At 32.7% G+C, this 21,217-nt stretch overlaps 1 protein-coding gene across 10 annotated transcripts in view; it reads right to left on the bottom strand.

Moving 5' to 3' along the window:
* LOC129755639 (kazrin) overlaps window positions 1-21,217 on the bottom strand; it is a 322,166-nt gene that overhangs the window by 118,570 nt on the left and 182,379 nt on the right. For 8 of the 10 annotated variants that reach the window (XM_055752232.1, XM_055752237.1, XM_055752236.1 and 5 more), the window contains 2 exons: window positions 20,026-20,187; window positions 19,790-19,934 (listed from right to left, as the gene is read on the bottom strand). In XM_055752232.1, coding sequence (XP_055608207.1) covers window positions 19,790-19,934; window positions 20,026-20,187 — 307 coding nt within the window. Of the gene's footprint in view, window positions 1-18,975; window positions 19,372-19,789; window positions 19,935-20,025; window positions 20,188-21,217 lie in introns of those variants that run through there. The other 2 variants (XM_055752240.1, XM_055752242.1) reach the window with 1 other exon arrangement.

Here is a 21,217-nt window from a genome sequence, read left to right as displayed (position 1 = left end):
GTCGTGCGAGGAAATGTATTATTTAACTAAATTGACAACAATATGAATCTCAATGGAAAATAATTTCCTTTGAAGAGATTCATTATACTATATTTACTATTACACTAATTATATTTACTAATTTTATCAAGTTATGTTCAATAATTTAATAAGATAAAAATACAAACTACAATTTTTTAAAGAATAATAATATTAGAAATTAACGCTACAAATATGCAAAAGGTAAGCAAAACAAAGACTGGTTGATGATCGACTGTTTTAATGGTTCAATTTTTCTTTCAAAAGCTGTATCACTTTGGTTTTGAACATGGAACGATTGGTTATGTTTTTAATATCAGTTGGTAAGGTGTTGTATTTAGTAGGTCCAATAAACGAAATTCTTTTTTGCCCTAATGATGTTGTGGATCGGCTTCGTTGCAAGAAATCTGACTGGCGAGTGTTATGAGTTCGCAACCCCGTAGTAAAATGGAGGTTTTGAATATTTTCAGTTGAGTGTAGATTATCATAGATATATATAACAGTTTGCAAATCACAGAGTTCAGATATTGGAAGAACGTTATGCGTTCTTAAAGAGTATAGCTGAAAGGTAGGGAATAACAAAGGGAGTTTTAAGATGTTTTTCAAGCATCTATTCTGGAGCGTTTGAAGTTTCTGTAAGTGAGACAAAGAAGCTCTTCCCCATATCATAACAAGGTAGTTCAAATGAGAGTGAATAAACGCAAAATAAAATTTAAAGAGAACATGTTGGGGAACAAAATTTCTCAGTTTCCAAAGAACACCGCAAAGAGGAGTAATTTTTTTTTCCAGGTGTTCAATTTGACGATTCCATGAAAGAGTTTCATCTAAGTAAATTCCTAAGTATTTGAAACAACTAACTCTCTCAATCGTATTACCATTCATAGCTGGGTCATTAGTACGAGGCAGTTTTTTATGTGAAGAACGAAACAACATGTATTTGGTTTTTGTATAATTAAGTGAAAGTAGGTTTGAATTGAAATATTTTGAAAGCAGTTTTAGGTCGTCTTCAATGTGCTGAATTATAATATCAGGTGAAGTTTCTGAATAAAAAATTGCTGTATCATCGGCAAATAAACGTGCTGTGCCTTTAAGTTGAAGGTTACATAAATCATTTACATATAAGAGGAAAAGTAATGGCCCGATATTACTCCCTTGTGGTACACCGATATCAATATTTCTTAATTCGCTTCTTGTATTTTCAATAGCCACAAACTGCTTGCGATCTTCTAGGTAGCTACGAAGGATATTATTTGCTGTTCCTCTTATCCCGTATTTATGCAATTTGGACAATAATATGTCATGATTTAGAGTGTCGAAAGCTTTTTTGAGATCCAAAAACAATGCCCCAACAACATTTTTTGACTCTATTTTACATATGATAGATTCCACTAATTCTGAGATGGCAATTTGAGTGCTCGAGCCTGATCTAAATCCATATTGCAGTTTATAGAGTATATTGTTCTGATTTAGAAAGTCTACAATCCTATTAACAAGAAGCTTCTCGAACACTTTACTAAAAACGCTTAAGGTCGAGATAGGACGATAGTTATTGACGTCAAGCGAATCGCCAGCCTTAAAAACAGGGATAACTTTCGCAATTTTTAGACAGTTCGGGAAAACTCCTGACTCTAATATTTGGTTAAAATATTGTGTGAGTATGTACGAGAATGTTTCATGGTTGTTTTTTAGGACATTAACAGGGAAGCCATCTGGTCCATGACCCTTTTTATTTTTAAGTGAAAAAATAACTAATCGAACCTCGTTTACATTAGCGGGTCGTAAGAAGATTGTATTTTCTACCTGTGCGATATGATACAAATGATCATTTTCAGTGTCTATTGGATTAGCCAGGTTCTTTCCAATTGTGGAAAAATGTTTGTTAAATTTCTCACAAATCTGTGTACTATTGGTTATAACACCTCTTTCATCTGAAAGGTTGATTGAGGAAGTCGTTTTAGATTTACCTAAGAGCGTATTTATGTTTTTCCAGAGCTTAGAATGCGGAGAATTATTTAATAAGCGCTCGTAATAGAGCCTTTTACATTCTTGTTTTTTTGCACTCACTTTTTTATTTAAATGAATTAACATCTCTTTCAAATTGTTATCATTAGGATGCTTTTTTGATCGTTTTAAATAATTATCTTTTATTTTGATGAGTGTCCACAGGTCAAATGTCATCCACGGACAGCAATTACCTTTAAGTTTTACCCTTTTATTAAGTGTACGAGTAGAAACTTTCACAAAGCGATTGTAAGTTGATGTGATTTCTTGTAGGCCTTCATCAACACTTTCTGGTAGTTGAATACTGTTTAAATAATTCACAAATAAGCTGTTTAGTTTAGCGTAGTCAACTATCTCTTTTCTTAGAATTGTTACATTTTTATCACCTAATAAATTGAAGGACGTGAGTATTTGTAGATGGTCACTAACATCAGAAAAGATTGTATCATTTTTCAATCGATCTAAGTCAATTTGCTTCGATATTACGTGATCTAGAATATTCCGAGTTGTTGGCCTAGTAGGAAATGTGTTTGTACAAGCGTATCCAAAAGATTCTAAGATAGATCTATATTTTGCTACGGTATTCAAATTAACCAGATTCACAGGAACGTTTAAATCACCTACAATAAAGCAGGAGTGATTATCAGCAACAGACGTTAGAAGAGATTCAATTTGATCACAAAACTTGTTAAACGAAAATGCAGGGGGTCTATATACGCCATGAACACAAATTACTTGACCACTTGTACAGATTTCGACACTTATTCGGTGAAAGCCATCAAAAGTTATATTTTCAGTAGTTTTAAAATTCAAATTTGTTTTTATATACATAGCTAGGCCTCCATATGGTTGATCACGGCAAGAGAAAATAGATGTATATCCCGGAATGTTGTAAATACAACAGTTATCTTTACCAAGCCAAGTTTCACAAATAACAATAACATCGATACAAACATTAAAATGATCAATAGTTTGTAATATGCAATCAAATTTATCTAAATTATTCATACTACGTACATTCCATTGCAAAATTCTAAAGGATCTTGAATCATGGTTATTATGGAATTTATGGAATTTTTGTAATTTTTATTTACTTTTTGGAATTTTACTAAAATTTTTTAATTTTTTGTTTTTTTTATAACTTTATATATTAATCGGTTTTATCACTTTTTTCAATTTCAATCTCAAATTTAAATTTTTTGTCTTTTTTTAAGTTTTATCGTATTTTTAGTCCCTTTTTTGGTCCTGCTTTGACATATTTTGCAACGTTTTGTAATTTTCTGACAGATTTTCTCATATTTTGTCTCATGAAATGAAATTATGAAATTGTTTGTTTTTTTGTAAATTTAAAAAAAAAATTATAATTTTTGGTTATGTTTTCATATTTCTTGTAATTTTTTTTGTATTTTTTTTAATAGTTTTTATATTTTTTTGGAATCATCGTAATTTTTCGTAAATATTTAAAGTTTTTTGTAAATGTTTTTTTTTTGTAAATTTATTTTTCGGCATATCGGTGAAAAGTAGTACTGAAATTGATAAAGATGGATAGAGAAGTGAGGAGAAAATTTTACAGATGTTGAAAAGAGCGAAAGAGCATTTTTGCGGGTTTTTTGTAAATTTTTGTGAAGTTTTGTAAATTTTTTGCAATTTTTTGTTATTTCTTGTTAGTTTTTGTTATTTTTCGAATTTTTTTATTTTTAAAAATTGTTTGTTATTTATTGTATTTTTGAGATTTTCTGTAATTTTTGGTTTTTTTTAAGTTTATGTAATTTTTGGTTGAGTTTTGTTTTTGTATTTATTAGAATTTTTTTTTGTTATTTTTAGCAATTTTTTGTTATTTTAATAAGTTGAAAATTTTTGTAATTTTTGGTAATTTCTTTGAAATTTTTTTAATTTTTTGCATTTTTTTAATATTTTGTAATTTTTTGTTATGTTTTCTTTTTTTTGTAGTTTTTTAAAAATTATTTAATATTTTTTGTAATTTTTTGTTATTGGTTGTATTTTGTTGTGATTTTCTGTAATTTTTGGTATTATAAATTTTTTTTTTTTAAAACTGTGACCCAAAGATGGGTCTTGACTCAAACATTCAGTCAGCGAAACTTTTTTGTAGAGAAATGAATCCAACTTAGATGAAATTTCAGGGACTAGATAAGGGAAAATTGATGTTGAAAAACATGCGAAAAAAATTCGCCTTGTCTCCCGGTGAGACTTGAACCCACATCTTGCGCCTCTCCGGGGCCCATGTATTAACATTCTACTACAGGAGACCAACCTGGCGTATGAATATTATACTGGTTGAGTGTCGATGTCTATCGGAATGAAGGGAATAGTTCTCCCATGTGACCATAATCATTTTTCCTGGTCTATTTCTATTCCCATCTTTTCATCTTACGGTAGTTGGACTCAAATTTGGATATTTTAGGTACGGCAAGATTTGCATTGCCTTCTCATATACTGCACGGGTTGTCAGTTATGATGAGAAATGATGCGTTTGCCGTATTTGGATATCCAACCAAATTCGGTGTTTGGCACCGCCTTATTTTCTATTTTTAAACTGTGACCCAAAGATGGGTCTTGACTCAAACATTCAGTCAGCGAAACTTTTTTGTAGAGAAATGAATCCAACTTAGATGAAATTTCAGGGACTAGATTTTTTTTTTTGTTTTTTTTTTATGTTATTTTCTGAAATTTTTGATTTTTTTAAATTGTTTGTTATTTTGGTTCAATTTTTAAATTTTTCTTGTATTTTTTAGCTAATTTTTTGTAGTTTTATTTATTATTTTTTCGTTATTTTTCGTAGTTTTTGTGTTTTGTTGTAATTTAGTTTATTTTTTTTTTGTAATTTCTTGTATATTTTCATTTTATTTTTTTGAAATTTTTTGTCTTTTTTGCTATTATTTTGTTATTTTGATAGATTTTTTTTATTTTTATTGTATTTTTTTTTGTTTTTTTTTGTATTTTTTTCAAAATTACACTTTTTGAATTCTTTTGTTTTTTTTCGTTATTTTTTGTTGTTTGTTGTATTTTTTTTAAGATTTTTGTTTTTTTTTAAGTTATTTTAATTATTTTGGTTTTTTTAGGTTTTGTCGTTTTTTTTTTTTACAAATTATAATTTTCAGTTCTTTTTTCATTTTTATGCATTTTTTTGTGTTTTTTTTTCGAAAGAATTTTTTTGCCTTACTTTGCCATTTTTTTCTGGAACATTTTATCTTTCAAGTTTTTTGTATTTTTTTTTGTCTTTATTGTTATATTTATAAATTCTATTTTTTTAAAAATTTTCTTATCTTAGTTATTAGTTTTCTTTTTTTTTGTTTGTTTTATTTATATTGGTTTTTTCCAGTTCTTTTTTACGTTTTCTCATGTTTGTTAGTTTTTGCTGATTTCCTGGCTTTTTGAATCGTTTTATAAAATTTCATGTTTTTTTTTGTAATTTGTTAAGTTTTGTTTAGTTTCAACGCTTCTTGTCAAGTTATTATCAATTTGGGTATTTTAGGATTTACTTTTTTAAATATTTTTTTTATTATATCAGTATTGGTAAATTTTGAAATTTATATAGTTATTTTTTATAGTTATTTTTATCACCTTTTGCCTTTTTTATTAGTTAAAGTTTTTCGTGTTTATTCAACAGTGTTTATAAAGTTTTGAAATTTGTTGTATTTTTTGCCTTTTCTTTGATTTTATAACTTTTTTATAATACTTTTTATATTTTTTTCTTTTTTTTATTTTATCTTATTTTGATTGCCGTTTTTCGATTTTTTTTGTAAGTTCCTAGTAAAATTTTTAAATTTTACGTTTATTCTCGTAAATTTGTGTAGTTTTTACTTACTTTTTTTTAATTAATTTTTTAAGAAATATTTTTGTGGTTTATTGGGTTATTTTCTCCATTTTTATAGTTAATTTTTTGAAATTTGCATTCTTTTTATAGTTTTTTTTTCTTTTTGTGAAGGCTGTGAATTGATTAACAATTAGTTGCTTGTTTAAAAGGTTCTGATATTCATCACCAGCAAACATTTTTGTAGGAAAAACTTGGAAAAACACCATTTACCAACCAAAGTGGAAATAATCTACCTATCTACATATTTTCAACATCTGGCTTAAGCGATAAAATTTATACAAATTGGACGATATTCTTCGACCTTATTCGTACATCCTGACAGTATGCGAGAGAGCGCAAGTTTTGCTTTGAATGCATGCCAACTGTTGCTAGTGACAATATTTGCTGCTTCTCTCATTGGGCAGTTTTTCCAAATCACCCATCTGATTTTTAGCAAACTGGTTGCACTGCTCATCGCAAAGAGAACATCAAGATTGTTTTCTCATTTGAATTCCGCTCGGGAGAACAAATTTGCAAACATGGCGTACTTTTCATCATATCCGATTCATACCGACTTCAAGTAACTATTTCTACGATCTTTTACTTGTTTGGTAGGATAGGAATTGCGATTCGCATTAACATTGTTAATGATTTGAACTACATTTCTAATGCGATTTATTGTTTGCTGGGTCTTTTATTTTTTGGATTGGTGGAAAGCAGGAAAGCTTTAACTTTAACGAAAAATATATGGATAATTGCGCAACATTGAAACTTCAATCTACATAAACATCTATAAATATTCTCAGTTACATACATATAATAGAAGAAAAGATTGGCAAAGTCAACATTATTGAAAAATATCATATATGTGTTGAAAACAAGTGAAATGTCAAATTAGATTATTCAATTTATTTTTTTTCTTCTCAAAAATCATATTCTCAATTAGTGCAGTTCATGCAAATCGTTGAATGGCCGTCATTGTCATGTATTCAATTTTTTTTGCTGAAACATAGAAAGCTCAAATAGTCGCTACCCACTCTGGAAAGACAACTTTTTTGACAACTTTTTGACAACCTTCCTCAAAGTACCGTGAAAGTTTCCCCCAGTGTATAATGGATTAAGCTGCAAACTTCATTCGACACCGTGTATTACTGCCGACGACGACGACGACAAATTGTTATCATCGAATGAAGTTGGGTGCTCTAGGTAAGGACATACCAGTCAGTAACATTCCCGTCAACGAAAAAGAGGGGTAGAAATGTGACTTCCATCAGATGGATGGCATTTTTCTGCTTTGCAGGTTTCATGAAAATGAATCATCAAGCTAGGAACCGAGTTTTTCGCAAGGCTTCTCAACCCTCTCCTGAATTTTAGAAGCAAACCGTAGGTAGTTCGTACCTTGGTAGAGTCATTCGTCTTCATCGGGAGGTTCATCACTACTGGTAAAGTTACTCTACGGAATGATTCAGTTTAAATTTAAGGAAAGTTTTGAGAAGTTTAAATACAAAAGTAAGATCTTAGATGAATGCTGCTAATGATGAGTTTAGGTAATAAGTTTAATATATTTAAAAAAAAAATCTAGAAAATGAAAACTAATTTGGAACGTTCAGAATGTTTGAACATGTCTCATGATTGCGTGAGCTGCATCATGCATACAGAACATGCAATCCTTGAGTGAAGGAGCAAAAACCCAACGTTTGAGGAACGACCAGACGACCGAATGGCGATGCTAAAAAATTGTCTGCGCGACGTTTGCCGCTGAATAATTTAGGACCTTTAACCAGAAAGGGTCCCACCGGCAGCGATAGATGGATTGCGACGATGCGATGCGATGAGGGGTTCAAAATCGACAACGACGACGACGTTTCTTCCCTTATGCAGTACGACGTGAGTTGGTTTTGTAGATCAAGAAAAGATGATTGAGCTGGCATATTTAGTGAGTTGAAAAAAAAATCAGCCAATGAAATGGTTAAAGAACGATCCCGTATTTTATTTATTTCGTCCTAGAAAAAAATGTGAACGTATTACCACTAGTTGTGATTATTTCATTTAAATTCAAGTTTAGGTTTATTGCAACTTTGTTTAACTTTAATCTGAAGTTCATATTCCAATTTGATGATTGTCAATACATTTTGATTGCAGCTTGCCAAAAGTCTATAAATAGTTTAAGAGAAATTTTAAGCGTAATACTAAGCTGCGTTGTATAACTCTCTTATTAAGCTTGAGTATTTTATAATGGAAGGTCGTTAGCAAACTTTTTGCCACAACTTGTCTAATAACTTTACTCCTACAACAACCCACCCAGCCTCATCGTCGGCGATGATGCTGGTAAATATTCATAGCTTGCACTTAGTAGTTTCGTGAATTTTTAGCCCCCGACAGTGCGGTAGACAATAGTTTGAGATTAAACTTTGGTTGGTTTTTAAAGTTGCAGCCGCTCCAATGGATGCTTGCAGGAAAAAGCCGCGAGGCTAGTTTGGGCTGCCCATTTGGCTCGCAAGGAAGAGTTTCTACGGCAGAAGGAAAAAAATACGGGATAATGACCACTGCAATACTGGGAAGGTATTGCATTTGCATTTTCTCTAATTAAAATAAATTAAAATTAATTGTAACTGCATTAAAAATGGGCAATTAAAGGTAGAATGATAAAGTTAACCGCTCTTATCAGTTAATCTTGAAAAATTAGAATTATGGCCGCATAAACGAGGGCTTGGAGGTGGTTTGGGGGCTAAATACCACTCTTGTTGGTCCAAACAAGCAGAGCAATATGTTATACTCTACACTCAAAATTTCAATTTCGTAGCCAAATTTTGATGAACGAAAATGAACTTAATTGATTTAAGAGTAGCAATCTTGGTTCAGAACTAATTCCAAAACCTAAAAATCTTATCCCAAAGACTGAGTTCGCCTGTTGGCTCAAAAACACAATGTTTCAGCAGATGCATCAAATAAAACATGAAAGATTATTTCGAAGTCAAAATATGATTGGAAATAATATGAAAAAATCAGTTGTTTTGTTTCTCGTTTTTTATAAAATAATTCCCAAGATTTGGCCAAATTTGTTCCGATTTTGGGTTGAACATTTTTGAAATCAAACGCCTGGATTTTGCCAGATTTTTCGTTAAAATAGTTCAGATTTGCCCGGCCCGTATTGGTGCAGGAAAATTTCGGGTAAGCTTTCATAAGAATCATTCGATCTTATAAATAAGCTTCATAATGGTGATCTACATTGAAAACTCAGAAGCAGTTTCGTTATTCGGAATTTCATTCAGTCTTACAAGTTAAATTATTTTTATATTTATTGTTTAGATCCTAGACTTAAGTCCTTTAGTTTATGGTTGTCAGGATTTTATAGCACGTATCCGGGCCGGAAATTTTATTTCAAAATTGTGGACCAAAAACCCGGACAATATCCAGGCAAATTGAATAACACCGGGCAAAATTCGGGTTTTTTTCAATGATATCCGGGCAACCGAGCCGGAACCGTACTTTTTATAATTTTGTATCAAATATCCCGGCAAACCCGGATAAAACTGGGCAATTTGGCAACCTTATGGCAAATTGCCCAGTTTAAAAAATTCAATTTCCATTGATTTTCAATGTTTATCTTCACTTCACTTCTTTTTGTGTGTTCTTTTTTTTTAATTATTTAAATTATAATTTCTTATTATTTTAAATGTTTGCTTAGTAGTATTAATATCAAATAGTGGATCTATTTAAAGGAAATCTGTTTTCCATTGAGATCCATGTAGTATTTAATTGAGTATTGTCATTACATTTCTTCGCACTTAATTTAAAAATTTCAGTTCTCAGCTTGAGTAAAATTTTGTTCGCGTTTTTTTTTATTATTTTTTGTTGCTGCCAGACGTGCTGAGAACAGTAGCGTGCATTACCAGAGGGCTCTAATGAGCTTTTTGGTGTGGGGGAGTGTGGTGGGCCACTACAAAAAAAAGTTCTTCATTTTTTTTAAATTTTGATAATTTTCGAGATTTTCTCTGATATTGTCCGGATAAAATTCAGAAATATTTTAATGTAAAATATTAAAATATATTTAGACAAACTTGAATTATAAATTTCCCACAAATAACGGTAAAGATTAAGTTTAAAGCTATCTTGCTTGCAATTTTGACTATTTTTGAGGATTTGTGCGGGTCAATTGATGTTAACAGTGCAGTAGTCAGTCCCATGCAACATTTCACGTTTACTCTATAAAACGTGTGCATATTTTTGCTAAGTGTTAGTGAATCTCGTTTTTAATCTTTTATTACCTCAGATTAAGCTTTTTTTGCCTTGAGAGCATTGGTGTTGGAAATGAAAGCTTAAATCTCAGCAAAAAAAGCTTAAATCTGAGAAAAAAAGTTTAAATTTCAGAGATGTGCTTCACAGCAAAAAAGAATTGCTATATTACATCAAATACCTGCACATAACTTGAGTCGCAAATGGTACCTAATTTTACATTGTCTTGATGTACCCGGCTGTTTGGAGACAAATAATTTGTTTCGTACCGCTGATCCATATGGGCCAAATTTCCTAAAAATGGAAAAATAATGAAGTTTGCTTTGAAGCAGTGGGTTTGCTTATATTTTTGATTAATTTTGGACGTACTTACAAGCCAAACAAATACAGCTGAGGTCCATAATCCGTTTCTTTATTTTTGAAATGAAATCAAATTCCAACGTCAACAAAGGAAAACATTGACTACTTGATGCGATATTACATAGAAGGTTTTGATATTACACTTCACGACGTATTCACGTTGTGTACATCATTTAGATGTATTATTGCAACAGAAATAAGTAATCCCCAGAAATTACATCGTCCATCGTTACATTATTTTTTGCTGTGTTCACAAGGGTTCAATAGCGTTGTAAAAGCCTGGAGAGTATACGATGTAACGGTAAGATGTACACGACGGAGATAGTGTCCAGTGCAAGGTTACAAAATCTTATGAGATTGAGATTATTATTAGAGAGATTTTTTCTCTTTGAATTTCATTGTGATGTTAATAAATCTCATCGTAAGTATCACAAGCAATAACTGCCTTGAATGTTGATGTTTTCTCAGCCTAAAAATCTCAAGCAAAAAAATTACTTTTGCGAAGACCGAGATGCCAGATTGAAGGAACTGAAGAAATGAAAAAAAATTTTTGAGCAATCTTTTAAAAAATAAAAGTTATAACTAAAACAATCGCACCAGTTCAGAAGAAACTGAACTGACCACAACTTTTTAACACACTGCCTGTTCCCGATCAGGTGAGCATATCAAAATAGTTACATAAACCCATCTCAACGGGATTTTATCAACTTATTTAGACATAGCTTTAATATCATAATCTTTGTTTTGGTGGTTTCGAAAAAAAAATATCATATCTCTTTTGATACAATCAGTTGTTTTTTTTTCTCCCGGGCAAGCAAATGCAAATTTTAAGGTCTCATTCCAAAGCACCAGGCATGGTTCTGTGGTATCGTGCGTACTTCTCAACCTGCAAGTCGAGGTTCGAATTTCCTGGCTGGTACCCGAAATTTTCAAGAATTGTTTAGGTTGGAAACAATGCATAAAAGTTTGAGCTACAAGTCAGGAGAGGTAGTACAATATTGCATACGAGTAAATGGGGATAAAACAAAAATTGCATACAAGCTTGTATGTAATACTTCATTTTTCGCATTTTTGATGATCTAAATCCTATTTGATTGAGATACAGTCTTGATAAATCAAGGGGTGATATAATGTAGTTATGCTTGCATGGACTTGTTGTTATAATTTGAGATATTTAACATCCTACGACTATTGAATTATATCTCATTTGATAGGACAAAATTGAATATCAAAATATCTCATCTTGTTATAATTTTGTTTTTCTCTTCTGATCGGGTTGTTACGTTTTTCTCACATCGTGTTCAGGAGATTGAAGACATGAGCTGTATAGGAAACAGTAATGGATGCAAAATGTTTGCATTTTCAGCATGGACCAAGAATCGTGAATATCGAAATTCCAAAGCTAAAAACTCTCAATGACTTCAATTCCTTGCCAGAAATTTTATTTCAAATTCTTAAATATCTGTAAATTGATAATTTCAAACCTAGCTAACCTCAGTGGTCAGTGGTCCAGTGGTCAATATGAAATTGGAATGCTCAAATACTTGTTTCGGAGATTGTTCCAGATCTTTTGCAGGGTCTTTTAGTGATTAAAATTCGTTTGAGCTACTTGACCCCTTATGAGTGGTTTGGAAAAAGCAGAAATGTTAAGGACCGCAAAACGGGGTAACATTGATCACCGGGGTAACTTTGACCAACAATAAATTTTTCCACATTATCATCAATAACTCAGTCGATAGTTTGAATATTTGAAATTTTTTTTCTACGTTTGAAAGCCTATAAACTGAATATCAAATTGGCATTCTTTTGTGTTAGTAAAAATTTGATTTCAAAATCTTAAAAAATCTATTTTTTACTAGGCTCGCAAACAAACAGCTCTCCTGATGATACCAAAAAGCATTTAGAAGCAAACGGGTTGTTGAAGGTGAAAGAACAACTTTTTTTCTTTCTATATGTACAGTTATAGTGATATTTTTATAGGCATTTAATGATAAATTTTTTATATTTAAAATATAAGGACATTTTCAAAAAGTAAGCCCGTATTGGAAAAATGGGAATATCAAATGGTTAACTTAGAAAAAAAAAATGAAAAGGGAAATAGTAGGGGGTTCTAGGAGAATGTGTGAAGGTAAAATTTCATTTGTATTTTGAAGCTCAGACTATTTAGCAATTGTTTTAATTTTTGCCCCTAAATGTATGCAGCATCATTGTTCTTTTCCAATTATAAATGTTTTTAAACGAAAACGTTAGAAAGCAATAGAAAATTGATAAACTAGTATTTGTAGACATTATGAAGGTGTTTTGCATCATTTATGATCAAGAAAACTTGATAAAACCGTCAAAGTAGAGACTGATTAATGTTACCCCAAAACCAAGGTTGCCGAAATCACAGAAAAATCTGTAATTTCACAGAATTTTGAGCAAATTTTCATCACAGCATCTGTGTCACAGAACACAGAATTTTGAAATTTTTACAGATTTCACAGAATTTTTAAATTTTGAATGGATTTCCGAAATTATAAATGTTTTGGACAGTATCAAAATTAGATTTCTTACTTTGAATTAGAAAAGTATGATAAGACCCAATTTATCATAAATTTTCAATGCAATTCAAGGAAATAGCATCACAGAAATCCATCACAGAATTTTTGGGTAAAATCACAGAACGTCAAAATAATTTTTCTCAAAAACACAGAATTTTTTTCGGCAACCTTGCCCAAAACATCAAATTTTGAACAGAGACGAAATCGATTTTTAATTAAAATTTATAGTAGTCTAATAAATTTCTGCAACCATGTTTTACGTTCATAGGAATCCAGTACTGGTTTTAAAAATATGAAACATGCCCAATTCCCTTAACAGAAAAAAAATTGAGAAATATTGAAAAAGTGATCAATCTTACCCCGGATTACGGGACTTGTTTTTGGGAAGTTCAAAAATTGTCTTATTTCCAAAAAAAATATTTTTTTTTTCAAACCAGTGTACATGGACATTAATCATTTACTATTTTATTGAGAAAAAATCAATTGAATGTAAAAAGTTGCATTTTCAATTGTGAATGTAAAAATAAGAAGTTTGAATCAAATGAAGAATAATAAACAATTATGCAAAAAAGCCTATGTTTTATGTCAACAGGTAAACTATAAAAAAAAAATTCTGTAATATGTGAGTTTAGCTAAGGTTTTCTTTCTTAGCCGCAGAAAAGTTAAATTTAAATTGTGTTCTTTTTTCTGTCATAAATTTTATGTTGAGGTTGAGATGAGCAAGCAATATGCTTGTTCTAATGTTGTTCTAATAATAAAGAAAAAAAATCGTAAATGGCTTTTAATCCATCTGCCGATCGACGTTATTCAGGTATTTTGAAAAACCAGCAGAGCGCCAAATATGATAATTTTTTCCATTCATTTGCAATGACATCTGCATTTAAATCATTGTCTTCGTCTTGTTGATTAATCCTTCAAATTTTTAACCAGAGCCCCGTTTTACACAAAAATTATAACGCAATGTGTTGTATACCGAAACACTTTATTTTTTATTTGTTGTAACATAGGTCCTACAATGTGTAACGCTTTCGTTGATAAAAATGTTCAATAAATGAAGACGTTCTCTCCTTGTTGAACCATGTTCACGGAAGCCTCGTAAAGCCTTATATGGTCTTATCATCGTGTTCTCAGACAAGAAACTTTTAGAATTTCCCTGATGATGGCCAAGATTATGGCCGAAACGTAGGACATTAAGTAAATGTACTGTTTTTAAATAATATTTTGACTGAGAAGCCGAAACGTCCACGATAAGACTACATTCACCAGTCACAAATCAACCATCTAACTTTTTACGATTGACCCGGTGTCCAATTCACGTACGGATCGGTAAATTTCATTCCTGAAATATATTCCAGAGAATGTGAAATTCAAGTTTACTACCCTGCATCCCGCCGGAGTCGTGGTTTTCGGAGCAATTGTTTTGAATGTTTTGAAGATGCATCTTGTTTCCATAAAAGCTGGAGTAAAAGTTAATACTGAAGTCTACATGGACATTTTGAAGAATCGGGTGATTCCGTGGATTTGGGCAAACTTCGGTTAACCCGAGAATGTCGTTTTCCAACAAGTGGAGTCCATGCCATACCTCGGAACGGACCAAAACCTGGCTGGAGGAGAACATGTAGTTTTGGCCGAAGGATCTCTGGCCTCTGAACTCCCTTGACTCTTTGGTATAGTCTTATGTTCAAGCGAAGGTCTATGGATCCCTTCACTCTATTGTTGATTCTCTCAAGGATTCCATCTCTGAGGCGTGGACTTCAATGCAGGCTCCCGATTCAGATTTCGCCTGGAGAGAGTAGTTGAGAACGAAAGCGGACACATCGAGTTATTGATTCTTAAAATGTTTATCTACATGCCTAAATAAATAAAAATGTTTTAAAATCAAGTTCATAACAACAAAAGTGTTATTGAATTTTGAAGACAGATTTTCGCATTTTTTTGGGGTCATACGGTAGTTTCGGAAATCATTTAGGAGGAACCGAGCTAAGAATTATGAACCCTGGATCAACAAGAAAATAGTTTACCGGTAGCTATCCCACAGAATGTCACCCAACGATATACGACGATATACTATCACATTTGAAACGTTTTGAGACCCTACTATGACCATCATGGTGTTTACAGCGTTTGTTCGAATTACCCCACTTGGACCTACTTTCCTCAATATTTGCATATGTACGTTAGACAAGTCTCTAAGGACAACTGGCAAGGCATCAAACCAGAATATTTGGAATTTCTGTACACATTGGGGTAAATCAAATATAACTTAACGCAATTTTCGTTTCAAACTTCCTATCCGAAATCCACAGAACAAAACAATTCGTTCCCTCTAAAGGTCCAAATGCCTTTTGTGTGATGAAGATGCTTTTTTTTATTAGAAGGCAAAGAAAAACATTCCAAAGAATCGAACGTAGTTTAGTGGTAGCTTGATTTGGCCTCCGGTAGGAAGACGGATTGGCACAGGGAGCACAAATTTTAAAGACTGCTGCTACGAACAAAATTGTTGCTGATTCGGTAACTAGAAAAGGACGGAAAGGCTTTGGAAGCGCAGATTTTCTAGGCTGCTGCTGCTGATTGTTCGTTTTGGTTGGCTTTCTGGTGTAAAAAGACGGAAATGGCTTGTTGAGTGCAAAACCACTGGGCAGCACCGACTGTCCCTGTAGGAAAGTGAGAACTGTCACAACTATGACATCTACGTCACGAAGAACCGGAAAAAGATTATAATCAATTGCAAGAACGAAGTTAGATAGTGCGGTAGAAATTTAAGGCGTTATAATTCGTTGAATTTATAGTTAAAATCAGTTTACCCTTTCCCCTTTTGATTCATAAAAGTTGCAACAAATAGTTGAACCGTAAGAAGCAATTAGTATTTCCAAAAGATCAATAGCTAAAACTGTCGTTGAACGCACTTTAGGTAAAACGGGAGAACCGTCATACACGTGCAAGGAAATATCGCAAACTTCACCGTCAATCTAAAACATATTCCTGATTACTGTGCAAAGTATCTGGCTTATTCAAATTGTTATTAACGATACTATCTGTAAGTACGATGTTAGTTAACATGATCGACTGAAATTATTAAACTATTTACTCTCAAATCAGGCCAGTGAAGAAATTTAACCTTCAAAAGTATTTGACTTCAAACACCGGCAATAATTGTTGTGATTGTCCGAGGAAGAAGTTACTAAATGTAAGTGTTAGTTTAGTTATATTAAACGCCAAATAATGAAATAAAATAATTATATTTTAGCTTCAAGCTGCTTAAAACTAAACGCTGCTTTGAGGAAACTTTTTCAACGTAACATGGCTAAAGAAGCGCAGATTTCTAAGGCAGCTGCTGCTTATTGTTTGTTATGATTTGGCTTTCCGATGGATAAAGACGGTATTGGCTTTGGAAGCGCAGATCATATGACTGTTGCGGCTGATTGTTTGCTATGATTTGCCCATCCGGTGGAAAAAGACGGAATTGGCTTAGGAAGTGTAGATTTTAAAGCTGCTGCTGCTGATTGTTTGTTTTGATTTGGCCTTCCTGTGGAAAAAGATGGATTGGATTTGGAAGCGCAGATTTTCAGGCAGTTTCTGCTGATTGTTTACTTTGATTTGGTTCTCCGGTGGAAAAAGACGGAATTGACTAAGGAAATGCAGATTTTTTAAGAGTGCTTTTGATGATTGTTTGCTTTGATTTGGCCTTCCGGTGGAGAAAGATGGAATTGGCTTTGGAAGTGCAGTTTTTTAAGGCTGCTGTTGCTGATTGTCTGCTTCGAATTGGCCTTCCGGTGAAAAAAACACGGAATTGGCTAAGAAAGTACAGATTTTAAGGCTGCTGTTGCTGATTTTTTGTTTTGATGTGGCCTTCTGGTGGAAAAAGACAGGATTGACTTAGGAAGCGCTGATTTTTAAGACTGCTGCTTCTGATTTTTTATTTTAAATTGGATTTCTAACGCTTCTGCTGCTGATTGTTTGTTCTGGTTGGGAAGGCTGTTTCTAAGAATACTACCGAATTATTCCGGCTCTGGTAAACAGAGACAGAGTGGCAAGAAAAGCACAGTTTGAGAAAGCTGTTGCTAAGAATGTTGTTTTTTTTGCGGATTGTTCCGGCTCTGGTAAACAAAAGCAGAGCGGCAGAGAAAGCACGAATTGGGAAGGCATTTGTGAATAATATTTTCGGATTAGATTAAAAATATGCAGAAAATAAAAGAAATTTTAAGATTCTCAAAGCTTTTGATGAGAATGGAATGTAGAATTGAGATGAGGGATACTTAGTATATAAAATTTTGTTTTTTAGAAAGGTTCTTTTGAGAATAGAGTTGAGAAGGAATGTAGAAATGAGATGACGGATAAGCAGAAATTAAATGAAATTTGTAGGATGGAGAATAAAGATGTGAAATATGGAATAAAAATTAAGGGTATTTGGTAAATATCATTTTGTTCCAAAGAAAAAAGAATAACAAAAATCGACGCGTAAAAAGTTTTAATTGAGAATAGAGGTGAGAAGAAATGTAAGGATGAGTTGAAGGATGTACGAAAATAAACCAAATTTAACTAAAAATAATATAAAATAATAGTTGTATTTGGCAACACTGAAGATAAATAAAATAAAATAAATGTCTATGGGAACGTTTGTTATTTTGACAACACTCGGCAAAACAAACAAAACAAAGTCAGCCATTAATCTAGTCTTGTGAGTGAAAGACGTGTCTGAGTGAATCTCTGAATTGAAATTCATAAGAATTGTAACCAGGATATCAGAAACTAGTTCAGAAAGTAAAAAGTCCGAAAAATCAATTTTATTTTTAAAATACTCATAACTTCTGACAGCTTTCCTGTATTGAAGTGTTTCATTGATGTTTGAATGTCAAACATCCATCTATTCGACAATGTATAGATATGTTGGGGTCCAATGAATGTTTTTACCGCTATCTCAGATCTTCCGGTAGAAAAAAATCTTACTTTAAAAAAACGACATCTAATGTTGGCTTTTCTTAGCTGTATTTCATTTCCCAATGAACCGATTTCCAAAACTCAAATTTTATTTGTTGTCGTTAATTTGATCATTATTTTCATAGAACATACTTGGTCTGTCAAAATAACCAGTTCTTCAGAATATTGGAATGATGATAAAGATATTTGAAATGAACGCTTCGGCTCATATTGACCCGAACAGCTTTGGAGGGTTAAAAAGACAGTCTTATGCTTTGTTTGGATCCTTTGGTAGACCACTTTCGGGTGGATATTTTTCAAAGAAATGTGACCTTCAGATTACAGAACAGTGTGGTACTATGGATGGCATCTTTTCTCTCAGCAAAATGTGCTAAGAAATTTTTGAAGCTTACTACCATAGCTACAAACCGTATTATTAAAAATTTAACACAAACAATGTAATAGTTGTATGAATCCTTCCATATAATTTTTAACTTCAATGTACACAAAGATTTAGAAATTTAAACCATAATTTTATAAACCAAAACCCCATAAAACGTGATAAAACTCATCGTTCATTTTCACCGATTCAAAAAGCCCACCAGGAATTCCCACAAGAAGATAGCATCAATTTCACTGCCGGATAGCGCCATCCGAAAATTGTCTGGGGGGAGGAGGGATCACACACACACACATCGAGCTGGGCATCCAATAAGCAACAGGGGAGAAACTGTATGTTTGGTTTGAATGTATGAATCAATGGACTACTCTTCCAAAATGGGGGTTGAGGGTGTATTATTTTTTCATTTTTTTTTCGTTTTGCTTTATTGCATACCTACAGCAAATGTACACGTGGGCAAAATGCATTGTGGCGGGGCAAATATCGAGAGACGCATATACACACTATACATTGTGATTGTGATATGAGTATTATAACTTTTGGTATGTTTTTTCTCGGGATGAGTCTGATTTACGGACGAAGGGGTGTCTCGCAGGAATCCTCTATTTAATAGTGAAGTTGCTGTAGTTAACTATCTCTCAGTTTGTCTCTAGCCGGGGTGCGAGATTTAGTTCGTGATAACGCATTAGATGGCGGCGCGCAGTTTCGGCTTCCGGTTTTTGGAGAATGGGGGAAAATCGGAGGACAATTGATCCACGCAACTACTTGTGGGTGGGGTGATTGAGGGATTCGCTTTTTTGTTGGTTATGGTGAATCAAAAAGTGAATTTGGCTCTAGTCTAGTTTGTTTTGTGGAAGGTGGTGGGATCCTAATTTACAGACTATTTGATTGGTGTTGGGCTTGGAATACGTTTTACGGTAATCGCTTGCTTGCGTGGGTTTGATTTTTTTTATTATATTAAGTAACTATATAGCTGATTCTGTGGCCGAAAAGCTTATCTAATCGAGCTTTTGTGCATGGTGGTGGAAGATGCTCGGGAGCTATCCGGCGGATATTCCTCCATCTGACAGAATATCACGTACCTGGAAGTTTTTTGGTTCGATTTTTTTTCGTTTTTGGAAGTTTGAGAGGGGTTTTTCGTAGGTGGGCGCCATGATTGATGGATTGATCGCGCGCAGAATGAAGGTTGAAGAATGTTTTTTTTTGTTCGAACCGTATTTACATAGCGTTTTGATAGGACACGGTTTTCGATAGATTGTAACGAGGATGAATTTCGATCGACCAAATTGGATACGGTTGACGGGATCAATTAGCGCGATTATCGGACGGACATTATTTTTTTTTTGGTTGGTGGTGGTTTAGTGGTACGAAATAGAGAAAGAAAGAAATGGTCGAAATGGGTCGTTACAAGGTTATGCTCGATTAAATCATGTTACGCGTAGCGATTTGCACTAAGTGGGGGTAAGAGGATTGAAGATTTATAATCGAAGTTCAACTCACCTGGCTGGTAGTATGAGCGTCTCAAATTCTGTGGCCAAATGACGTCGGATGATGTTTTTCGACGGGGGAATACCGAGAGCTGTGGCCATGGTTTCTCCAGAGAAGGATGGTTCCAAAACCACCAGACCACCATGAACTCCGCTGTCTGTTAAAATTTGAAAATAAGATAATAATGAGAAACATTTTAAAATGAATATTGTATAATTTTTCTCAGTTTATGTTCACAAACATAGTACCTTTCAAGTTGTCAGCATACTCGCCGAGGTCTATAGACCGGGCCCAACGGATGAAGCGCTGGTTGGTCCAAACGATCGGATCGGTGTCCACATTTTCCGACTGGAGTCGCCTCATCGCTAGGGCTTGGCGGTCGTATTTCATTATTCGGAGTACGTGAATGCCTGGAAATAAAATGATAAATTACCTTTATCATATTTTCCATCCGTTTTATATAGAAATCAGAATAAATCTGAAAGCCAAAAATCTCAATTCGCAGAATAACAGAATTAAATTTTTTCTCAGATTTTTGTAAGCTTACCTAACACTAAATCGTTGTCACGATTTAAATGGGAAATTATTTGATCTAAAAAGTTATTTAAAAATAAGTGTTATCAATCATGTCGCTCCGGCGGAATTTAGTCCTAAATATTTGTATGCCTAATATGTATCATTTTGAGATACTTTATTGAAACTATGGATTGTAAATTTTAAGTTGCAAAATTCCTCCAAAATGTTGCTTTGCAATTCTAATTTTGACACTCAAAAACCCTATCTCGTCTTAAGAATGGGTTTTATTCAAGAAATATAACTTAATAAGTTCAGAATTTTAAACCAACCATTTCATCTTCAAAATTCATTTATCTAAACTCTCTTTGAACACATCAATAAGATGGAAGCTATGTGCCAGGCTTTCCCTACTCACGTTGGTCAACAGAATAAACACAACAAAAAAACTAAAACGTAATATCCATTACTTCATAGCTAATCACGTGTCTTTACGAATTTGCTAAATTGAAATATTTTCCAAAAAACCAATTTTGGCCTTAATTTTATTTTGTGATTCTTGTTCTTCTAAATGCTCAACTTTACTTTCACAAGGGTTAAAATAAATTATACAAGGCAAAAAACTCATATTTTAGAGATACAAAGAATTTATGAGCTGATTTAGATTAATTTAGGTGCCCTGAATCCAAATATTTTTTAGTTTTTCTCTCTCAGGTTTCGTGTTTTGAAATAACTTTTAAAATAGGTAAACAAAAATTGACAGTATTGACACAACTGACAAAATTGACAAAATGCAAAGAGAAAAATTGACAAAATTGACAGAATTGACAAAACTGACAAAATGGTCAGAATTGACAAAATTTACGATATTGACAAAATTTACGATATTGACAAAATTGAAAAAATTTACAAAATTGACAAAATTGA

The sequence above is a fragment of the Uranotaenia lowii genome, chromosome 3 (genome assembly GCF_029784155.1).
Source record: "Uranotaenia lowii strain MFRU-FL chromosome 3, ASM2978415v1, whole genome shotgun sequence".
NCBI classification, from domain to species: Eukaryota; Metazoa; Arthropoda; class Insecta; order Diptera; family Culicidae; genus Uranotaenia; species Uranotaenia lowii.
This window is presented reverse-complemented; position numbering and strand designations above follow the sequence as displayed.